We start from the raw sequence: 18,459 nt of genomic DNA on the forward strand, positions 1-18,459 counted from the left end.
AATAATTGAAGACCTACCAGTTCTGGGAATGAGGGGTGGGGGTTAAATGTCGGCTCTCTTCTATTAGATCTATATAAAGATTGGCATCTTTATATTTCTCTATAGCCGTCAACGAAGGAGTCAAGTCAAGCTGTAATAAAACAACCCCATTAGGAATAGACTTCCGCATCTTAAATTAAACTAACCTGTTTGTCAAAGTTGCGACAGATATAGTTAAAGTGAAAATTTTTGAAGAATTCAAAAACTTAAAATAGGTGGGTTATTTGACTCCCCTCTCTCGTATACATCGAAGAAATAATGTGACTGGCTTTCGAAACTGCGTCACAGATATACACCAATGAAATTAAAGCCCACTTTTTAACACGGAACTATTGAAAAGTTATGTGTCTGTTTCTTATTGGGCAACTAAATATCCCTTTTGAATATAGAATATTTAGAATGTACTTATGGATAATCTTGAAGTGAATCTAAGATGATATTTCCTTTCTAGAAAATAAAGCATTCGAAGTTGGCAGAAGGTGTGGAAGCTGCAATGACGGACAAAAAGTATGTTTCTGGTGTGGATACAAAACAGATAGATGTGTGCTATCCACCTATAATCCAAAGTGGTGGAAATTACAGTCTAAAATTTTCTGCCATGAGGTTAGTCGGAAATCACTAGTATAATTTAATTATGTAAATAAGGTATTTTGCCAAAGCTTAAAAGAGATAATTTTTTTTTACTAATCAAAACTCTTTACTCCGTTCAACCGCCTAAGGTCAGCACTTTGGGGAACTCTCCTCCCCCTCTTTGACCACGCCCTGTTCCAAGCTGTTCTTTCTTTATGTACAATGCTACCCCGCTGTAATATTTGGCATCTGACTTTTCGTGCACCGTCTTCCCTTTTCACCCCGCCCTCCCCCTTGCTTAACGATTATTAAAACTGTTTTTATTATTTAAATGATTATTAAAACTGTTCTGGATATATGATCTTTGTGAATCCTGAGGACCAACCTAAGTCATTACTAAGCCTTGTGACAAGCATTCTTCTTCAACAATTTTTTTTATGAAGATCGTGTGGCATATAATGATAATATTAACAATTTAATAAATAATTTTAATTCACACCATGCAGAAGTTATGATACTCGTAGGATAATATAGACAAAAAAAGAGCAAAATCAGAAAATTACAATTCAGGATTTACAATTCGGTTGATAAAACGATGTGACTATATTATAATATGGCGAAACCTGGGAAAATACTGCAACTGGCAACTTTATGTGCAATATGTCTGGACATCAGATTTATGAACTATTCTAATAATGCTGTGCCAAGGGTGTAGATAAAGATAATATGTAAAACATACGATGAACCTTGATTTTTGTAACTTTACTCTTACTTACAAGGAGGTAATGACAAGAAAGATAGAGGACAGAATGAAGTAGAATATAACCTAACTACAGTACTTCTATTATGCTTCCCACGATTACCGATAATTTTAGAATACCATCGTTGAATTTGTTTTTAATCACGAATAGTGCGCTGTCTTAGATGATAAATTGAATTTGCAATCATGCTGTCTAACCACTGAAAAGAGGAACAGAGGCTATAAGGAAACCGCATCATACTCGGAGAGTATAAGGTACAGTCAGACTGTTATGCACTAGGAACTGACGCTTATCAGCGTTAAGAGAGAAATCGTTCTTATAAAAAAATGGGGAATTTTCGGAACCATGGCCGAAAGACCAGCTTATTTTCACCATGAATTAGGGGATCATTTGCATAAGCAAGATAAGAATAGTTTGTACACACAAGTAAATAATGTTACCTGATGTAATATAAAATATTAGAACGTTTTGAATATATCACATTTCTGCCTCATTTTACGATGAAAAGGTGGATGGGAGGCCTAAGTTTATCAATGTGGAGGCAGAGTTCTCCCACCAATATTGTTTAAAAAGGAAAAATAGAGACTTGTCGTCGAAAGCTTTAGATAGGTCCAAGGCGGACAGTTGCTCGACTCATCAGTGGACAGAGTTCCAACCCTTAGGCGGGTGATATAAGAGATTTTTGTGGAGAGGGTTCCCTGAAGCTGTATTTTTAGGCTGATATGGTTCAGATTTTTGAGCAGGGAGGATATTTTTACCATTTTCAGAGAATAATGATTCTCTTTTCATCTCTGGGTAGGTACGAATATTGTTTTGAACACCCCGCACTTTGACATTATTTGGGTCCTACATTGTTAAGATCTGGTTCTTTCCGTCTACTGAATTACATTTTTGAAATTTAATTTACAGGATTTTTGAGATTAAAAATACGGTGAACATTAAATAAATCTTTGAAAAAAGGACAATTTTCGTATTTTTAAAGCAAGTTTAGATTCTTCTCTATCAAAAAGTCTAAGCTATATCATAACTAGACTAAGGAATGTAGTGCAGTCTGGTTTCAATATAATAGTTTCAAGGGGAATATATACCTTAAAATCGTTTTATTCGTTTGGTTAGTTTATTATTATCATTATACAGAACCTAAGGAAAAAAAGGGAGAGAGAGAAATGGAATATTAGTATGATATGATTAAGACAGGCTAAAGCTAAGTCAGGGCACTAAGGTTTGTTTTACAAAGTCCCAAACTGTATTTGTTCATGCTTTATGATTGAAAATGAAAACAGGTACGACCCTTCGGGGAGGGGAGGGGGTCAGAGCACGTTTCCTTGGGGAGGGGGGCTAAAACAGAGTACATTTTTTAGGTGGCTATTTTTCCAAGCAAGGGACTCTTTTGAGCGGTCTCTGGCCCCCCTCCCCTACTCTCATCCCCAAATGAGCAAATACGATTGCGTATGATTTTCTTTTTTCGCTTATTTATGTTTAGAATTTGAACTCTTAAATCTAACTCTGAATTTATTTTAGTGATAAGAATATTCTACATTTTGGAGCCATTGTTTGTTCTCTAGGAGCCAGGTACAAGTCCTACTGTTCCAATATTGCCCGTACCATGATGGTCAATCCCAGTGAAGAGATGCAGGTGATTTTTTTTGCTTCATCTTATTTGGTTTCCACAGTTATCTTAAATTTTTATTCGGTTTATAACGTGAAACAATTTATCTGAATAACGCCTATTCCATGGTAAATCCTGAAGATTAATACCAACTGACGTCATTATGAATTGGTATGACTGGTGCCCTTTAGGTTAAAGGATTTTTAGGAATTGAGGCCCTTGTAAATAGTAATGTTAGGGCTAGAGAATATTGGGTTACTCCTCTGCTATTCAAGCTCTTTTGTTGCCATATAAAATGGCAGTTTAATCTTGCTTAATTTTGGTAATTTTTCCATTGCTTAATCAGTAAATCAGTAATCAGTGCAAGATGAGTATGTATAAGGATCCTTATTTTAAAGTATGGTACAGTAAATTCAGAAGTATATTGAAGCTTAGAGGAGACCTTAAGCTGATCATTATGATGGGAAATGCAAAATATCCTTGAGGTTCAAATTACTGGTCGGCCGAATTCCCCCACGAGCAGCTCCTTCGTGTTCACACGAACAGGTCGCTTTACTATTAGAGCGAACTCCATTTTTGTTCGCGATACACCAACAATAAACCAAATGCTAGCTACTATGGCCTAGAAGGCTGAGTCACTGACAATATCCTTTCAAAAACTTACCCAGTCAAGAAAAATGGCTGCTAAATAGGCAAATGTAATGGCTATCGGATGCGATTTTAGATCTACTTTTTTTGCGATGAATGCTATGTTGAGAAGTTAAAATTGAAAAAAGAATAAGGCTTTTTGAACGTAAGATCTTGGTCAGTTGACCGAAATGACCACTGACCTTGGAAGAATCTTGAAATCGGATTTATTCAATTTTACATGAATTTGCTAAGCAGCTTCACGTACAAATACGCTGTGATGTATTTTTGTTTGACGAAGCTCTGACGAGTTTGTTGTAATTGTTCGAAATTCTAAGTTTGTGACTAACAGCCTGCAGACTCCGTGCCGTTTTCACGCCTGTATTTTTTTTGGCTTATGGGTGGGGAATCCCCCCCCCAAAAAAAAAAATTTTTTTCGGGGGGGGGGGGGGCTTACAAAAATAAACTTCAAAAAACACATCAACATTTTTTTTATTCATTTTTGTTACGGCCTTGTTACGCTCCTCCCCCTGGATACGGCCTTGGTGGGAATAACAGTGCTTTGAAGTGTCGAATTAATTATAATCGTATGTTGTTTTATTACGTGAAACATAATATCCAGGGCTCAAGACTTTTTTTTCTTTTTTTTTTCAGTTACGCTTGAAGAATAGGAAGATGAGTCTAAGGGAAAAGACTACGATACTAAAAAGCCTGTAATAACAATTATTACATGTAGTATGGAAACGTGGGCATTTCAAAAAATTGAACAAAGTATGCTAAATATTTCCTAAAGGAATTGTTTCTAAATAGAACGGGGAGCAAAGAAAACGTGTGCGCAGTTGTGATGCCCCTAAGGGACCAGAAATTTCGGAGAATTGTTGTTAGCAGTAACTGTAATTATATTGCTTCTCCAAAATGATTTGTCCTACTTTGCTCTGCTTTAATCTGCTCTTTTTTTTGTTTCCAGTAAAATGGTTTTCTCAACGAAAATTAAGTTCGGATGGGCATTGAGTTTAAAGTGGGTTTTGGTCCTTGGCTTCTTAGTTTAAAAACAATTGTAAAAATTTGCGTCTCTCACTATTTTGGCCTAGTCATGTTGGTGTAAATTGAACTGTCGGGGATGGGGCTCATACATACCTAAAAGAGACAATAGTTAAATCGGTTAATCTAAAATATTTAAACCATAAAACCTTTAGTAGGCTTATACATAGCTCTAGTAAACTAGACAAGATACTTATAATTGATGCCCTTTTCGACAGTGTAATGTTAAAAAAGATAGTGACTACAGCAGTACGATTTTCAGCTATAAGTCGCATTAAATAATTTATTTTGTCTATGTCTTCAATTATCAGTATGGTTTCTATTGAAAATATGCTGACTTTCATGGATCTGTTATCTTTTTATAGTGCCAGCTTTTTTGTATATTTTTTGACTTTATTGTTAATTGATGCAAGCCCCGTTTAGATGCTATTTTTTTCAGAAAAATTACGAGTTTCTACTATCAATTGAGGACAAGATTCTTGACCTACTTAAACCTGGGACAAAGCTCAGTGAAGTCTACGAGAAAACCGTTGAATTTGTCAAAAAGGAACAGCCAAAACTTGTCGAAAAATTAACAAAATCCTTTGGGTAAGGTTCAATCGACTTCAAACAAATTTTGTTGTATTTCGTCATTTTTAGGCGATTTATTGGTGTCCTAACTGCAAAAACCTATTTAAATTTTCGCAAACTGCAAAAATAGTATAAATGAAAAGTGTATTCAGTTATCTCTGCAGTTTCATATATCTGCAGTTTCAGTTTTTTTATTTAGATGGCGCTGCGCCTTATTTAGTGCCATGCGTTTTTAGCTTAATGATTTTTCAATCGTTTTTTTTTTTAATTTGGCTCATGCTTCTACCAAAAACTGCATGTATTGAAATATTGAATTTTCAATATATTGAAATATACTAAGCTGCATATATTTGAAAACTGTCTTATAAATTGAATTCCCAGTTTGTCTTAATTTTTTAATATAAATATGGCTGTGTAAGTTCCCAGTTAACCCTTCAAACAATCAAGTTTCATTTTCACTGATATCTAGATCATTCAGTCTTCTCGAAGCTGCTATTCAGTGTTTGTCAGCAACTAAGTCTCGTGATATTCTAGTTTTTGTACATTACTAGTTGCCTGAAACTGCAGCTGTTAAACTATAACCACGTTGCCGAAACCTGCTGCAAGAATTAGTTTGCCTTCCAACCTTTTGGCACCAGTTTTAAATGTCTAACTCGCATAAAAAATTGTTTCGCAATAACGGCTTTGCTCGGCCTTGAATCTCAAAAGCAGAATGGTGATTTTGCAGGGTTAGAAGCCTTTGAAGCATGAGAAGCTGAAAATTAGAAACTATTTTCGTCTCTAAGAAAAATAGCCACGCCACCTTATACCACCTGGCAATTGATCATATTACAGCTCATCACCGCAATACGAACGGACTCCAGTTAGTATCATTTTCCTTCCAAGGTTATGCTAAATAATTTTTATTGGTAAAAACGTGGTGAAAACTGTTAAATGAAAATGTTGTTAAGAAATGCTCCCGACTATACAGATAGTTAAACCTCGATTTAGTCACTGGAGTCTAGAAATCTGTATTAGGTACCATCTATAATTCTATAATTAGATTTATAATTAATCTGAATATTTATAATTCTAAGCGCATTGGATTAAAAAAAAAACTTGGTTTACTATGCGTCAACTAACTTCTGATATTAATTTATGTCATTAAAAATAAACCTGTTGTCCAATTTTTTTTTAGCAGTTCTTTGAATTAATTTTATGTTAATATTTGCTGTAAAATGCAAAATCTTTGTAAATACCGTCATCAGAAAATCTCGGTAAAATACAGTGTCGAATCAAGGATTGCAATTATCGAGAATAGTGAGGAAACGATCAAAATTAGCGCAAGTGGCTAAGTGTATTTTGTATCTTGTTTGTGATCCTCTTTAATCAGCATGGGCCATACCTATATTTAACACCGGATTCCGAATATTCAGGTTTCATATACCTTCCATAAAGAAGTTTGGCATTGGGGGTTGCAACTATTGGCGAATGGGATGTGAGAGGCTAGTCACCCCTTTGTTTGAGGCATTTTTGGTTTTTTAATTCTGTTGAGTAACCCTGCATTATATGTGGTGCTGTTCTAACGTTTGCTTTGTTTTTCATAATTTCCACTTTGACCCGCAAATGCGGGTCAAATTTGTATTGTATTGGTGTATGACGATATTTCTTTATTTGTTCGTCATTCATTTTCAAGTGGTAACAGAAATTTCACGTTACATTGTCTCTTCACAGGATAAATTACCACGTATAACACAACCATGATTAAGAATTGGAGAACTAAGTTGACGGCAACGTTAAAAGGCCAAAAGTTTACCCTTGCACCTTATGTATAGTCATGGCAAATGCGGGTCAAAGTGGAAATTGATGTGTAATTTGTATTGTATTGTATTTTGTATTGTTTTTTTTTTTTGTATTGATCAATTTTTAGTTGAAATCCAAAGCACTTTAAGAAAATCTGTTTATTAAAGAACTTAATTATTTTTTTTTAATGTCGATTTTAAATTCTCTTTATTTATTTCGATTAAACCTGAGATTTTTTGAATGTTGCTAAATTATATTTTTTTTTTATTGTAAAACAGCTAGGACCTGCCAACTATGCAGAATATCTTATGAATTTCCAACACTCTTTGGGTTTTACTTTGTTAAGGCAGATAAACTATACTGTTAGTCTCTGGCTGGGAGTAACTCTTAACAAGAAATCTTTTTGCATTTGTAGTAACGTTCCATGTTCTTTACAATTCCAGGTTTGCAACTGGAATTGAATTTCGTGAAGGCTCTCTTCTGATTGGTCCAAAAAACGATGCCAAAATCAAACAGGGCATGGTTTTTAACGTCAGCGTTGGAATTACGGATCTAAAAAATCAATCAGCATCAGAGAAAGGAGCTGAGACTTATGCCCTATTTATTGGTGACACAGCTGTTGTTAACGAGGTACTTATGAAGTTCTAAAATGTTTTTTGATATAAGTTTTGTGCTATTCGTTTTTTTTTCAGCCTTTCAAATATAAACTTCTAAGATTTACGTTGCTTTGGTAGTGTGGAGTGTTGCACGAACCTTTGGCTAGCTGTGATGATAAAGGTGTTTCGTGAGCAACGCTTTTGTTTTGTTTCTTTAACGTTTAATTAACGATGTAGTTGTCAACCTCTTAGGTTTTTCAATTTTTATATTAAAAAAAAAATATTAAAAAGTGATCACGTCCCTTTAAGTCTCTCAAAATACGCTGCTTTTGTTTAAAAACGGACTTTATTCCATATTGTCTGCCGCCTAACCAATGGTGTCATTTCTAAGGGTTAGATTGAAACTTTCAGACTGGAAATTGTGTATGATTTTGGTTCAAACAGGACACTATGTGCTGCCTATCTTCCAACTAAAAATCTAGCGATGTGAGTGGTAGGTGGTGTTCGATAGGCCAATAGGCTACCTCCTCCTTCCTTTAAAGATTGAAAATTCCTTGCACGATTCTGCTTCAAAACAAGTATCTTTCTGATAAAGACCTGTTGGCGAGGGGGATATTGGAGGGATCTTGGGCCCATTCTGTGATCTCAGATCAAACATATTGAAAACCATTGTATGATTTCAATTTTAACAATGCCCGACTTAAAAAATTTTATGTTTGTATTGGTGGTACATTTTAGGTGCGGGATAATTAGCCATCTTTGTTCCTCCAATTGTATATATTTAAGATCGTTGCATGATTCCACTATAAATAAATAAATAATAATTATAATAAGTTATAATGATTTAAAAATTATTTTGAAACAGGGGCAACAAATGGGATGGGGTTCTTTAAAAAAAGTGCAACATTCCTGCCTTGCTTACAGGGTAGGGTTGTAAACAATTGGCGGATAGTCAGGATACAGTTAGAGGTCCATACATAGTGTTGGAGGGTCAACTTTATATTTTCAGTCGTAGTAACTGAAAATATTTAAGTGACTGCTGTATAATATATATATATATATATATATATATATATATATATATATATATATATATATATATATATATATATATATCTATATATATATATATATATATATATATATATATATATATATATATATATATATATATATATATATATATATATATATATATATTATATATATATATATATATATATATATATATATCCTTTTTTTAAAAACTTGGAGCTTGGAAAGGTAATATATTAAATATCTTTGCAGGCCTTTCTGCGGAAAAGCTAATGGGGGCATTAAGGGTTCTCAGTCTAATTTTGTCTTCGGTAATAGGTAGAAAATACTTCAAACAACAAGCGCCAACATGCCCACATTTCTGCTAAGACATTCTTGGAGGGGGGGGGGGGTAACGGAGGGTTTTTGCAACGCTTCAAGGTATAGCTCGTGGATGCATTGCACTAGTTTTTGTGTGGTCATTATCGATTTTTTGAAGTGAGCACTACGTTCTTCTAATATGTACCGCATCAAGTAAATCGTCACTTTCAACGTACACTTTCAACTCGACACTTTCAACGTAGTGTAACACATGAGCTTGTACCATTAAAAAAGAACTGTATCAGTGATACCACGCCTGGATCTCAAAAATTTTAAAAACTAAATTTTTACCGTAAAGAAAGCCCTGGCTAAGCTCATTTAAGATCTAAAACAGAAAGGGCCTAAACATTGTGTGTCTTATGTTCTTTATGTAATGATATCTATCTTAACATAGTTTTCCTACTTTTTTTTTCTTTTTTTCTTACAAAAAAGACTAGGATCTCCAAACTGTAACAAATTCTCGGTGTTACTCCATTGTAAACAGTCTTATGTTCTTTATAGAATGACATCTATGTTAACATGGGCTTCCTACTGTTCTTTTTTTTTCTTACAAAAAAGACGAGGATCTCCAAATAATTTCATTGACTTCGTATATATAGGGTCAGCCAGCTACTGTTATTACACAATCAAAAAAGCGTGTGAAGAATGTTTGCATTTTCTTGAAAGAGGAGGAAGATGAGAGCGGACAAAGTGAACAGGAAAATGAGCCTCCAACGCCTCCCGAACAGTTAGGAAGAGGAAAGAGATCAACTGTCCTTGAAAGCAAACTCCGTGTAAGTAACTTTCTCGCTCTTGACCCTGTCTTCTCGATTGGTGGAGTCTGAGAAATATCCTAACTCTTTTGTCTTATTTCAAAAATGGACGGGATTTATTAATTATTAAATCGCCCACCTAATTGCAGTTGCTTGAATTTGTTTTGTATGTGTTAAATGGGTTTGATCGTGTAGGACCAATTTCACTCCAGCAAATAAAGGAGTCGGAATTCAATTTTATTCTCGTCATAATCTCTTGGGATAAATATTTTCAAGTCTATGCCTTGGTTTCTCTTTCTCCTGAGTGTAAGCTACTTTTTCTCTTTATTGTTTGTTTTTTGTTTCACGTATTTGGAAAAAAAACATCTGGTTATTTAGCTTGTGTTCCTAATTAGTAAAGCAAATTTTCAAAAGTGAAACTTATGTATTTTTAAAACGAAATCTTGAGTGTGAGCGTTGAATTGTTTCTGTTATTTTTTGGTTGCATCGTTTTTGGATCTTTGCACTTTATTTTGTAATACCGTATTTATTTGTTCTATCTTGATCAGGTGAAATTTATTTTTTTACTTACCATTTTTTTTTACTCGGTTAAATCTGAATTAGTAGTGGAGCCTGTCTGGCGACACGCATGCAAAAGAAAAAAAAAATCGACGTATAGGCTACTCTATTGTGAAATTCAGAAACCTATTTACAGCATCTGTGTAATGACTTCAGCTAACCATTGCATGGCGGAATATGATTCTTTTTAGAGCTGGAGATTAATGATTGGCCCGGAGTTTTCTTATGAAGTTGAAAACATCACTAGTAATTTTGAACGTAATGATTTTCCCCTCCTGGTTACTATCAAGTATGAAAATGATAAGAACCAAAGGTAGAGAAGTTATAATGGAAAGAGGCTAGACAAATAATTTGGTGGAAGTAAAATAAACCAAAGGCAATTGGTAGTTCAATTTGAAAAAAAAAACTTTAGCAGTTCAACTCCAATGAATATAAGTTGAAAACTATGTAATTGTTTGATGTTCGTAAAAATGTGATTCTTTTCGGGCAACATTTTAAAAAAATAAAATTTATTCTTCCTGAAAAAAAGAAATTCCCGCACGTATCCATGTCAGTAATGAAAGAAGTCGAAAGACAATTTTTTTTCCTTTCACTATTATCATTTCAGTGGTTATGTATTGTTGGTTGCTTCTTTTGTTTGTAAAAATCTAAAAGATCACAAACACAATACCTATTTACATAAAGCGAGAGCTCATAATTGAATAAGCCGGTACATCAAAATCAGTTTAATGTGTAACCAGACAGGGAAATGCGCATAAGGTATGCTATATAAGGGAGAAAGTTTCAATTGAACCTTGCTTAATTGCCAGCCACTTACTTGGCTGGCTATTGAACTTGCGTCAAGAAAAGGCATTTCCGATATCATTATTAGTATATTTTTACAATCTACTTGATTTGATCTCTGATATTTAATTGCCTTTTATGTTCTACTTCAAACGCTAATTTGAAGTTAATTTGTAAACTTCAAATTGTATAGTTTCTCACTTTACAGATTTTTCATTTTAGAAACTCATTGGCTGGATTCATCTATTTTATTATTTAATTCAGTTTTCTTTTTCTTCATTTGATTAGCCCGAAGTCCCATTGTATGATCTCCTCGTTTTGAGCCCAATCTTTAATATTAATTAGTTCTGAGAATATATTCTTTCACTTATTTTAATCATCGTAATATAAAAGGAAAGTGAATCTGTATTCAGTTTAAAGAAGGTATGGATTGTCACGATAATCCCTTTTAAGGACTTTTACATGGATTTTTTTTCACATATTGCTTCAGTTTACTTGAATTAATGGGAAATGTTCGGTTATTGTTCAGTTTCACTTTTTTCCCGTGATGGTTTTTGCGTTGATACATTTTTTTTGTATATTTTCGGTCTTATTCTGAATCCTTCCAGATCTCTTCTTAATGAGTCTATAATGAGCCATTCAGGAGCAAAATGAACTTCCTCTAATTTTTCAATTCACAAAATTTAACGTTAAAGCAGTTGTTAACTTTGAGTAGTAATATTTAAGGGATTCTTGAAGAGGTTAGTGTCCGAAACTGATAGACATTTTGGGCCGTTTGATTTTTCTTACATTTTTGGACCAACCTCACTCCAAAACGTAAAGATGAACGGTAAATTGTACTCAAAACCAACAGTATAATTTTTTTTGTCATTGTTGTGTTTAATTGCTTTGAAACAGTAATTCCTGGTCAGTTATCTCCATTATAAGGATGTAATTCTAAGTTCTAAAATCTGTGTAGACTTGTTTCAGCCCAATTATACAAAAACAACAACTGTAATACAAGGTATACTCAAGACTTGACAGTCGCATCATGTCTTATTCCTTCAAATTGTTCTTTGTTTAATCAATGCTTTTTTGTTGAAATTAATCGTGCTTGATTCTTTTCATGTTTAAAGGGAGAAACTGTAAGTTGATGCATGTATTTTTATGACTTTTTTTCTCTCTCATAGGCTACGAAAAAACAAAACCGGAAATGTGAAGATAACGAGCGTGCTGAGGCCAAAAATTCGAGTCTTTTGTTTGCAATGGTAGAAGGCCCGAGTTGCCGACAGTAGCGAACAAAGGGATGCAGCGCAGGACTATATTTGTAGGGGATCGAAGGCTGGAGCCCGTCATTGGTGCGGGCCAATGGTAGAAAAGCGACTTGGTGGAGGTCGAAAAAAGCCTACTTTTGTAAAGGGCATTAGATCCTAAACTAAACTTCTGAATGTAAATAGGACTTCATTGGGTGAGAAATAGGAATAAGACATCGCGCTACCTAATCTATTCCAAACTATTCAAGTGTGTCGTCCATTATTGAGAACATATATAATGGGTGTTTGTTTCACTTGATTTTTATGAAAACTCAAGCATTTAAATATGGTTTCCTAACTGAGGGGGGGGGGGAGTCCGTAGTTATGGTAATTGTCTAAAAGTTCGGGGATTTTACTGAATTTTGTTTAAACACTTCCAAATTAGAGAACTGAGGCGGAAAGAAAACCAAAAGTCTTCAAATTTGTTATGTAGTCAGTTGGCTATCTGAACGCATTGTTTTCTGCGATTTTTAGATAGTTAATTCGGTTTTTTGTTGAAGACCCATCTTGGTCTTAACTTGTCTTCTTACATCTCAAAAATCCTTTGCAACCGCAAAGACCATATACAAAAAGTCACTGAATTAACACCAAAGTTCCTTATTAACGTTTCATATCCTTCATCTGCATTAAAAAAAAAAAAAAAATCCAGCGAAAGAAAGACTAGCCAAGAAGCCTATCGGGCACCAGATAGCAAAAATCGTAGCGTATACCGTTTTGTAAGGAGAAGAGCAAATAGTTTTCTCCATTCCGACTCACATATAATTCTAAATATATATTTAGTTATATATTCAGTGCATGTACTTAGTAATATGTGGCTATAAAGTTATTACAGAAAAGTTGGTTAGCGACGAGCAATATTGACTCGCATTATCGCATAATTATTTTCTTTGCATTATCTTGAAAAAAAAAACAAACGTTATGTACAATCATTTCACCCAAGTTTTTATCAGACAGTGTAAGTTTTGATTCGAATCTAGTGAAAGAGTCTTTTTTTATGGCACTTGTCATTAACCAAGTGACGTATAGCGATCGCAAATTCTGTTGGTCTGTCGGTCGATCTGTCTGTCTGTCCCGGCTTTGCTAGTTTAGGCACTTACAGATAAGCTAGGATGATGAAATTTGGCAGACGTATCGGGGACCAGAACAGATTAAATTAGAAATAGTCGTTTTCCCCAATTCGACCATCTGGGGGGAGTAGGGGACGGTTAATTCGGAAAAATTAGAAAAAATTACATATTTTTAACTTACGAATGGGTGATCGGATCTTAATGAAATTTGATATTTAGAAAGATATCGTGTCTCATAGGTGTTATTTCAAATCCCGACCGGATCCGGTGACATTGGGGGGAATTGGAGGGGGAAACCTAAAATCTTGGAAAATGTTTAGAGTGGAGGGATCGGGATGAAACTTGGTGGGAAAAAAAAAACACAAGTCCTAGACACGTGATTAACATAACCAGAACGGATCCGAGTTCTTTGGGGGAGTTGGGGGGGGGGAGAGGATTAATTCTGAAAAATAAAACAAAGAGATATTTGTAACTTACAAACGGGTGATCAGGTCTCAATGAAATTTGATTTTTAGAAGGATCTTGTGCTTCAGACCTCTTACTTTAAATCCAGACCAGATCCGGTGACATCGGGGGGAGTTGGAGGAGAAAACCGGAAATCTTGGATAATTTGAAAATTGACGTATCTTTACCTTACGAATGGGTGGTCGGATCTTAATGAAACTTGGTATATAGAAAGATTTTGAGTCTCAGGTGCTCCATTTTCAATTCGAATCGGATCCTGGGACATAGGGGGTTAGAGGGGGGAAACAGAAATCTTGGAAAACGCTTAGAGTGGAGAGATCAGGATGAAACTTGGTGTAAAGAATAAGCACAAGTCCAAGATAGGTGACTGACATAACCGGACCGGATCCGCTCTCTTTGGTGGAGTTGGGGAGGGGGGAGTAATTCGGAAAAATTAGAAAAAATGAGGTATTTTTAACTTACGAACGGGTGATCAGATCTTAAAGACGTTTGATATCTAGAAAGATCTTGTGCTTTAAAACTCTCATTTTCAATCCCGACCAGATCCGGTGACATTGAAGGGAGTTGGAGGGGGAAGCCAGAATTCTTGGAAAACGTGAAATCGAGGTATCTTATGAATGGGTGATCGGATCTCAATGAAACTTGATATATAGAAGAATCTTATGTCTCAGATGCTCCATTTTCAATTCGAATCGGATCCGGGGACATAGAGGGTTAGAGGGGGGAAACAGAAATCTTGGAAACCGGAAATTTTGGAAAACGCTTAGAGTGGAGATATCGGGATGAAACTTGATGGGAAGAATAAGCACAAGTCATAGATACGTGATTGACTTAATTGGAACGGATCCGGTTTCTTTGGGGGAGTTGGGGGGGGGGGGGGTTAATTTAGAAAAAAATTGGTATTTTTAACTTAAGAATGGGGGACCGGATCTTAATGAAATTTGATATTTAGAAGGAACACATGTCTCAGAGCCCTTATTTTAAAACCCGACCAGATCTGGTGGCGATGGGGGGAGTTGGAGGGGGAAACTGGAAATCTCGGAAAACGCTTATGGTGGAGAGATCGGGATGAAACTTGGTGGGTAGAATAAGCAAATATCGTACATACGCGATTAACGTAACCGGACGGGATCCGCTCTCTTTTGGGGAGTTAGGCGGGGGGTCCAGTGCTTTGGCGAGTTTGGTGCTTCTGGACGTGTTAGGACGATGAAAATTGGTAGGCATGTCAGATACACGCACAAATTGACTTGAAAAAATCATTTTCCCCGATTCGACCATCTAGGGGCTGAAGGGAGAGGAAAAAATAGAAAAAAACGAGGTATTTTTAACTTACGAGTGGGTGATCGGATTTTAATGATTTTTGATATTTAGAAGGACCTCATGTCTTAGAGCTCTTATTTTAAATCCCGACCGGTATTAAGCTTCTGATTTTCCTTTTAAATCAATCCATTGATTCTTAGAATTTTGCCAGAGCTCATGCCATATGAGCTCTTGGCTCTTCTGGCCTCGTCGCAAGTGCCATATGAGCTCTTAGCTTTTGTTATTATTTTGAATGAATACTTTTTCAATTTTCCGTACAAAAAAAAGACTAGAAACTAATCATTTATTGTTAATATTTTTCCTTTTATCAATTATGATTTTGGCATATATTGTATTATTTTTTGGCCATTGCTAAAGCACCGATAATTCTAGGAAATTTTTTTTTCTTCGTTTAAAGGAGAAGTGCGACCAGACACAACTTTAGGAGGTTCCCCTTTTGCCGGCTATTTACTTCCAAATCCATAAATATCCATCTGATTCCAAGTACTGTCTGTAAAAGACTAGTTTATTAAGTGCCCAAACTGTGTTTACATACCGATTTTTATCAGTGGTTAACTTTTTCAACCAATCGGAATCACGCGATTACTTTTAATGCATGATTCCGGTTATATTTCCGGTTAGGGAAATACGTTTTGCATATAAACCTGCAAAAAGAAAAATTATGTCAATTACAGTTCTTGTTTTTAATCCTATAGCAAGAAGGATCTGCAGAAGAAAAGCGCAAAGAAAGACAAAAAGAATTGGCCCGCCAATTGAATGAGGAGGCTCAGAAGCGACTGGCTCAGATGTCTGGGAAAACTGATCAAGAAAAAGTGAGAAAAAATACAGTCTCGTATAAAAGCTCCAAAGACCTGCCTTGGAAAGAACCAGAAGTTAAAGAATTAAAAATTTTTGTTGGTGAGTGAAACATTATCTAGTCCAATGAGAAAAGCAGGTTTGAATAAGCGCATAAAGACTTTTTTTCCTATTTATTCACGGATTGTATTTGTTACATGGTTTGACTCAGGCCTTGGTGACGAAGGCTGCAGTTGAAGCACCCGTTTTGAGATGCCTCATCTTCAGCCCTAGGGCTTGTTTATGTTTAGGGAACCGAGTTTAGCTGATGAATATTTGTTACGCCTCTTTCGATCCCAGGCTCTGCGGGAATGGAAAGATAAAGTTTGGTAGTCTTAAATTTGTCTGGAATATTACGGTTTTGTGTCAACTATCATTTGGTTAATGAAGTCCTAACTGCAGAAAGAGGGAAAGTACTAGAAGGATCGTCTTAGAATTTTGTAGTTGCCTCTCCTCTTCGGGAAACCGGATAATAAAAATTGGCTCCTCGGAAAAATAATCTAACCTTATGATTTTAACTCCTGACATAAATAATAGTTCACAGGTATTGGTTGCTCCAAATCTTGTTGATCCTGCTTGGTTTTGTGATTGAGAGTTTAAATATTTTCTTTAACGTGTCAAACTATTGTATGGGTTGTACATTTGGTTCGTGGTGACATAGAAGGTGCAGCTCACGAGAATGAATCAAAACAATGATATTTCTATTGGCTCATAACTTAGTTTCTTTAAAGGAGCTGGAATATATATACTAGCCCATCTGAAGCTTTCATCTTCCTAAAAGGGTTATACTTCTGAAACAATTTGGAAATATTTCAGCCCGGATATGCTATCTAATGTTGCCACCATTGTGAGGTTGTCTTTTTTTTCTCTTGTCAAATTCTCTTCTTAATTTTCAATGAAATGATTATAAATGACCTCAATTGGTTGAAATTTGAGACCTGATTAATTCAAGCTCGCATCGAAGGAAATAATATCAACCATTATCATTTCGTTTTACCCTATAAAAACTCTTAAATTAATTACCATGCCTTGGTAATTTTGTGTGATTGTGCGTGTTACGCCCATGGTAAAGCACCTTAGCTTCTATTTTTTGTTTCCTATTTCCTTGTTTTGATTTTTTCTTTTCGCTAATACTGGACTGTTAGTGATACTTGTATTTTGTGTGTTTGTGTGTGTGTGTTACGCCCCTGGTAAAGCAACTTAGCTTCTATTTTTTTGTCTCCTATATCCTTGTTTTGAATTTTTTTTGTGTTCGGTAATGCTGCACTGTAAGTGATGCTTGTATTTTGTGTGATTTTGCGTGTTACGCCCATGGTAAAGCACCTTAGCTTCTATTTTTTCTTTCCTATTTCCTTGTTTTGATTTTTCCTTTTCGCTAATACTGAACTGTTAGTGATACTTGTATTTTGTGTGTGTGTGTGTGTGTGTGTTACGCCCCTGGTAAAGCAACTTAGCTTCTATTTTTTTTGTCTCCTATATCCTTGTTTTGAATTTTTTTTTTGTGTTCGGTAATGCTGCACTGTAAGTGATGCTTGTATTTTGTGTGATTTTGCGTGTTACGCCCATGATAAAGCACCTTAGCTTCTATTTTTTGTTTCCTATTTCCTTGTTTTGATTTTTTCTTTTTGCTAATGCTGAACTGTTAGTGATACTTGTATTTTGTGTGTTTGTGTGTGTGTGTGTGTGTGTTACGCCCCTGGTAAAGCAACTTAGCTTCTATTTTTTTGTCTCCTATATCCTTGTTTTGAATTTTTTTTTTTGTTCGGTAATGCTGCACTGTAAGTGATACTTGTATTTTGTGTGATTTTGCGTGTTAGGCCCATGGTAAAGCACCTTAGCTTCTATTTTTTGTTTCCTATTTCCTTGTTTTGATTTTTTCTTTTTTCTAATGCTGAACTGTTAGTGATACTTGTATTTTGTGTGTGTTACGCCCCTGCTAAAGCAACTTAGCTTCTATTTTTTTGTCTCCTATATCCTTGTTTTGATTTTTTTTTTTTGTGTTCGGTAATGCTGCACTGTAAGTGATACTTGTATTTTGTGTGATTTTGCGTGTTACGCCCATGGTAAAGCACCTTAGCTTCTATTTTTTGTTTCCTATTTCCTTGTTTTGATTTTTTCTTTTTGCTAATGCTGAACTGTTAGTGATACTTGTATTTTGTGTGTTTGTGTGTGTGTGTGTGTGTGTTACGCCCCTGGTAAAGCAACTTAGCTTCTATTTTTATGGCACTTGGTATTAACCAAGTGACATATAGCAGTCGCCAATTCTGTCGGTCTGTCGGTCCCGGTTTTGCTACTTTAGGCACTTCCAGGTAAGCTAGGACGATGAAATTTGGCAAGCGTATCAGGGACCGGACCAGATTAAATTAGAAATAGTCGTTTTCCCGATTTGACCATCTGA

The 18,459-nt window shown here is 35.3% G+C and overlaps 1 protein-coding gene across 1 annotated transcript in view; it reads left to right on the forward strand.

The window, feature by feature from the left end:
• Positions 1 to 18,459, forward strand: part of LOC136042524 (FACT complex subunit spt16-like) — a 53,558-nt gene that overhangs the window by 14,836 nt on the left and 20,263 nt on the right. Inside the window, exons 6-11 of the mRNA XM_065727486.1 lie at positions 491 to 642; positions 2,892 to 3,006; positions 5,087 to 5,235; positions 7,443 to 7,629; positions 9,590 to 9,763; positions 15,923 to 16,124. Of these exons, the coding sequence (XP_065583558.1) occupies positions 491 to 642; positions 2,892 to 3,006; positions 5,087 to 5,235; positions 7,443 to 7,629; positions 9,590 to 9,763; positions 15,923 to 16,124 (979 nt within the window). The remainder of the gene's footprint in view (positions 1 to 490; positions 643 to 2,891; positions 3,007 to 5,086; positions 5,236 to 7,442; positions 7,630 to 9,589; positions 9,764 to 15,922; positions 16,125 to 18,459) is intronic.

Source organism: Artemia franciscana, unplaced genomic scaffold (genome assembly GCF_032884065.1).
Source record: "Artemia franciscana unplaced genomic scaffold, ASM3288406v1 Scaffold_1416, whole genome shotgun sequence".
Classification (NCBI taxonomy): domain Eukaryota; kingdom Metazoa; phylum Arthropoda; class Branchiopoda; order Anostraca; family Artemiidae; genus Artemia; species Artemia franciscana.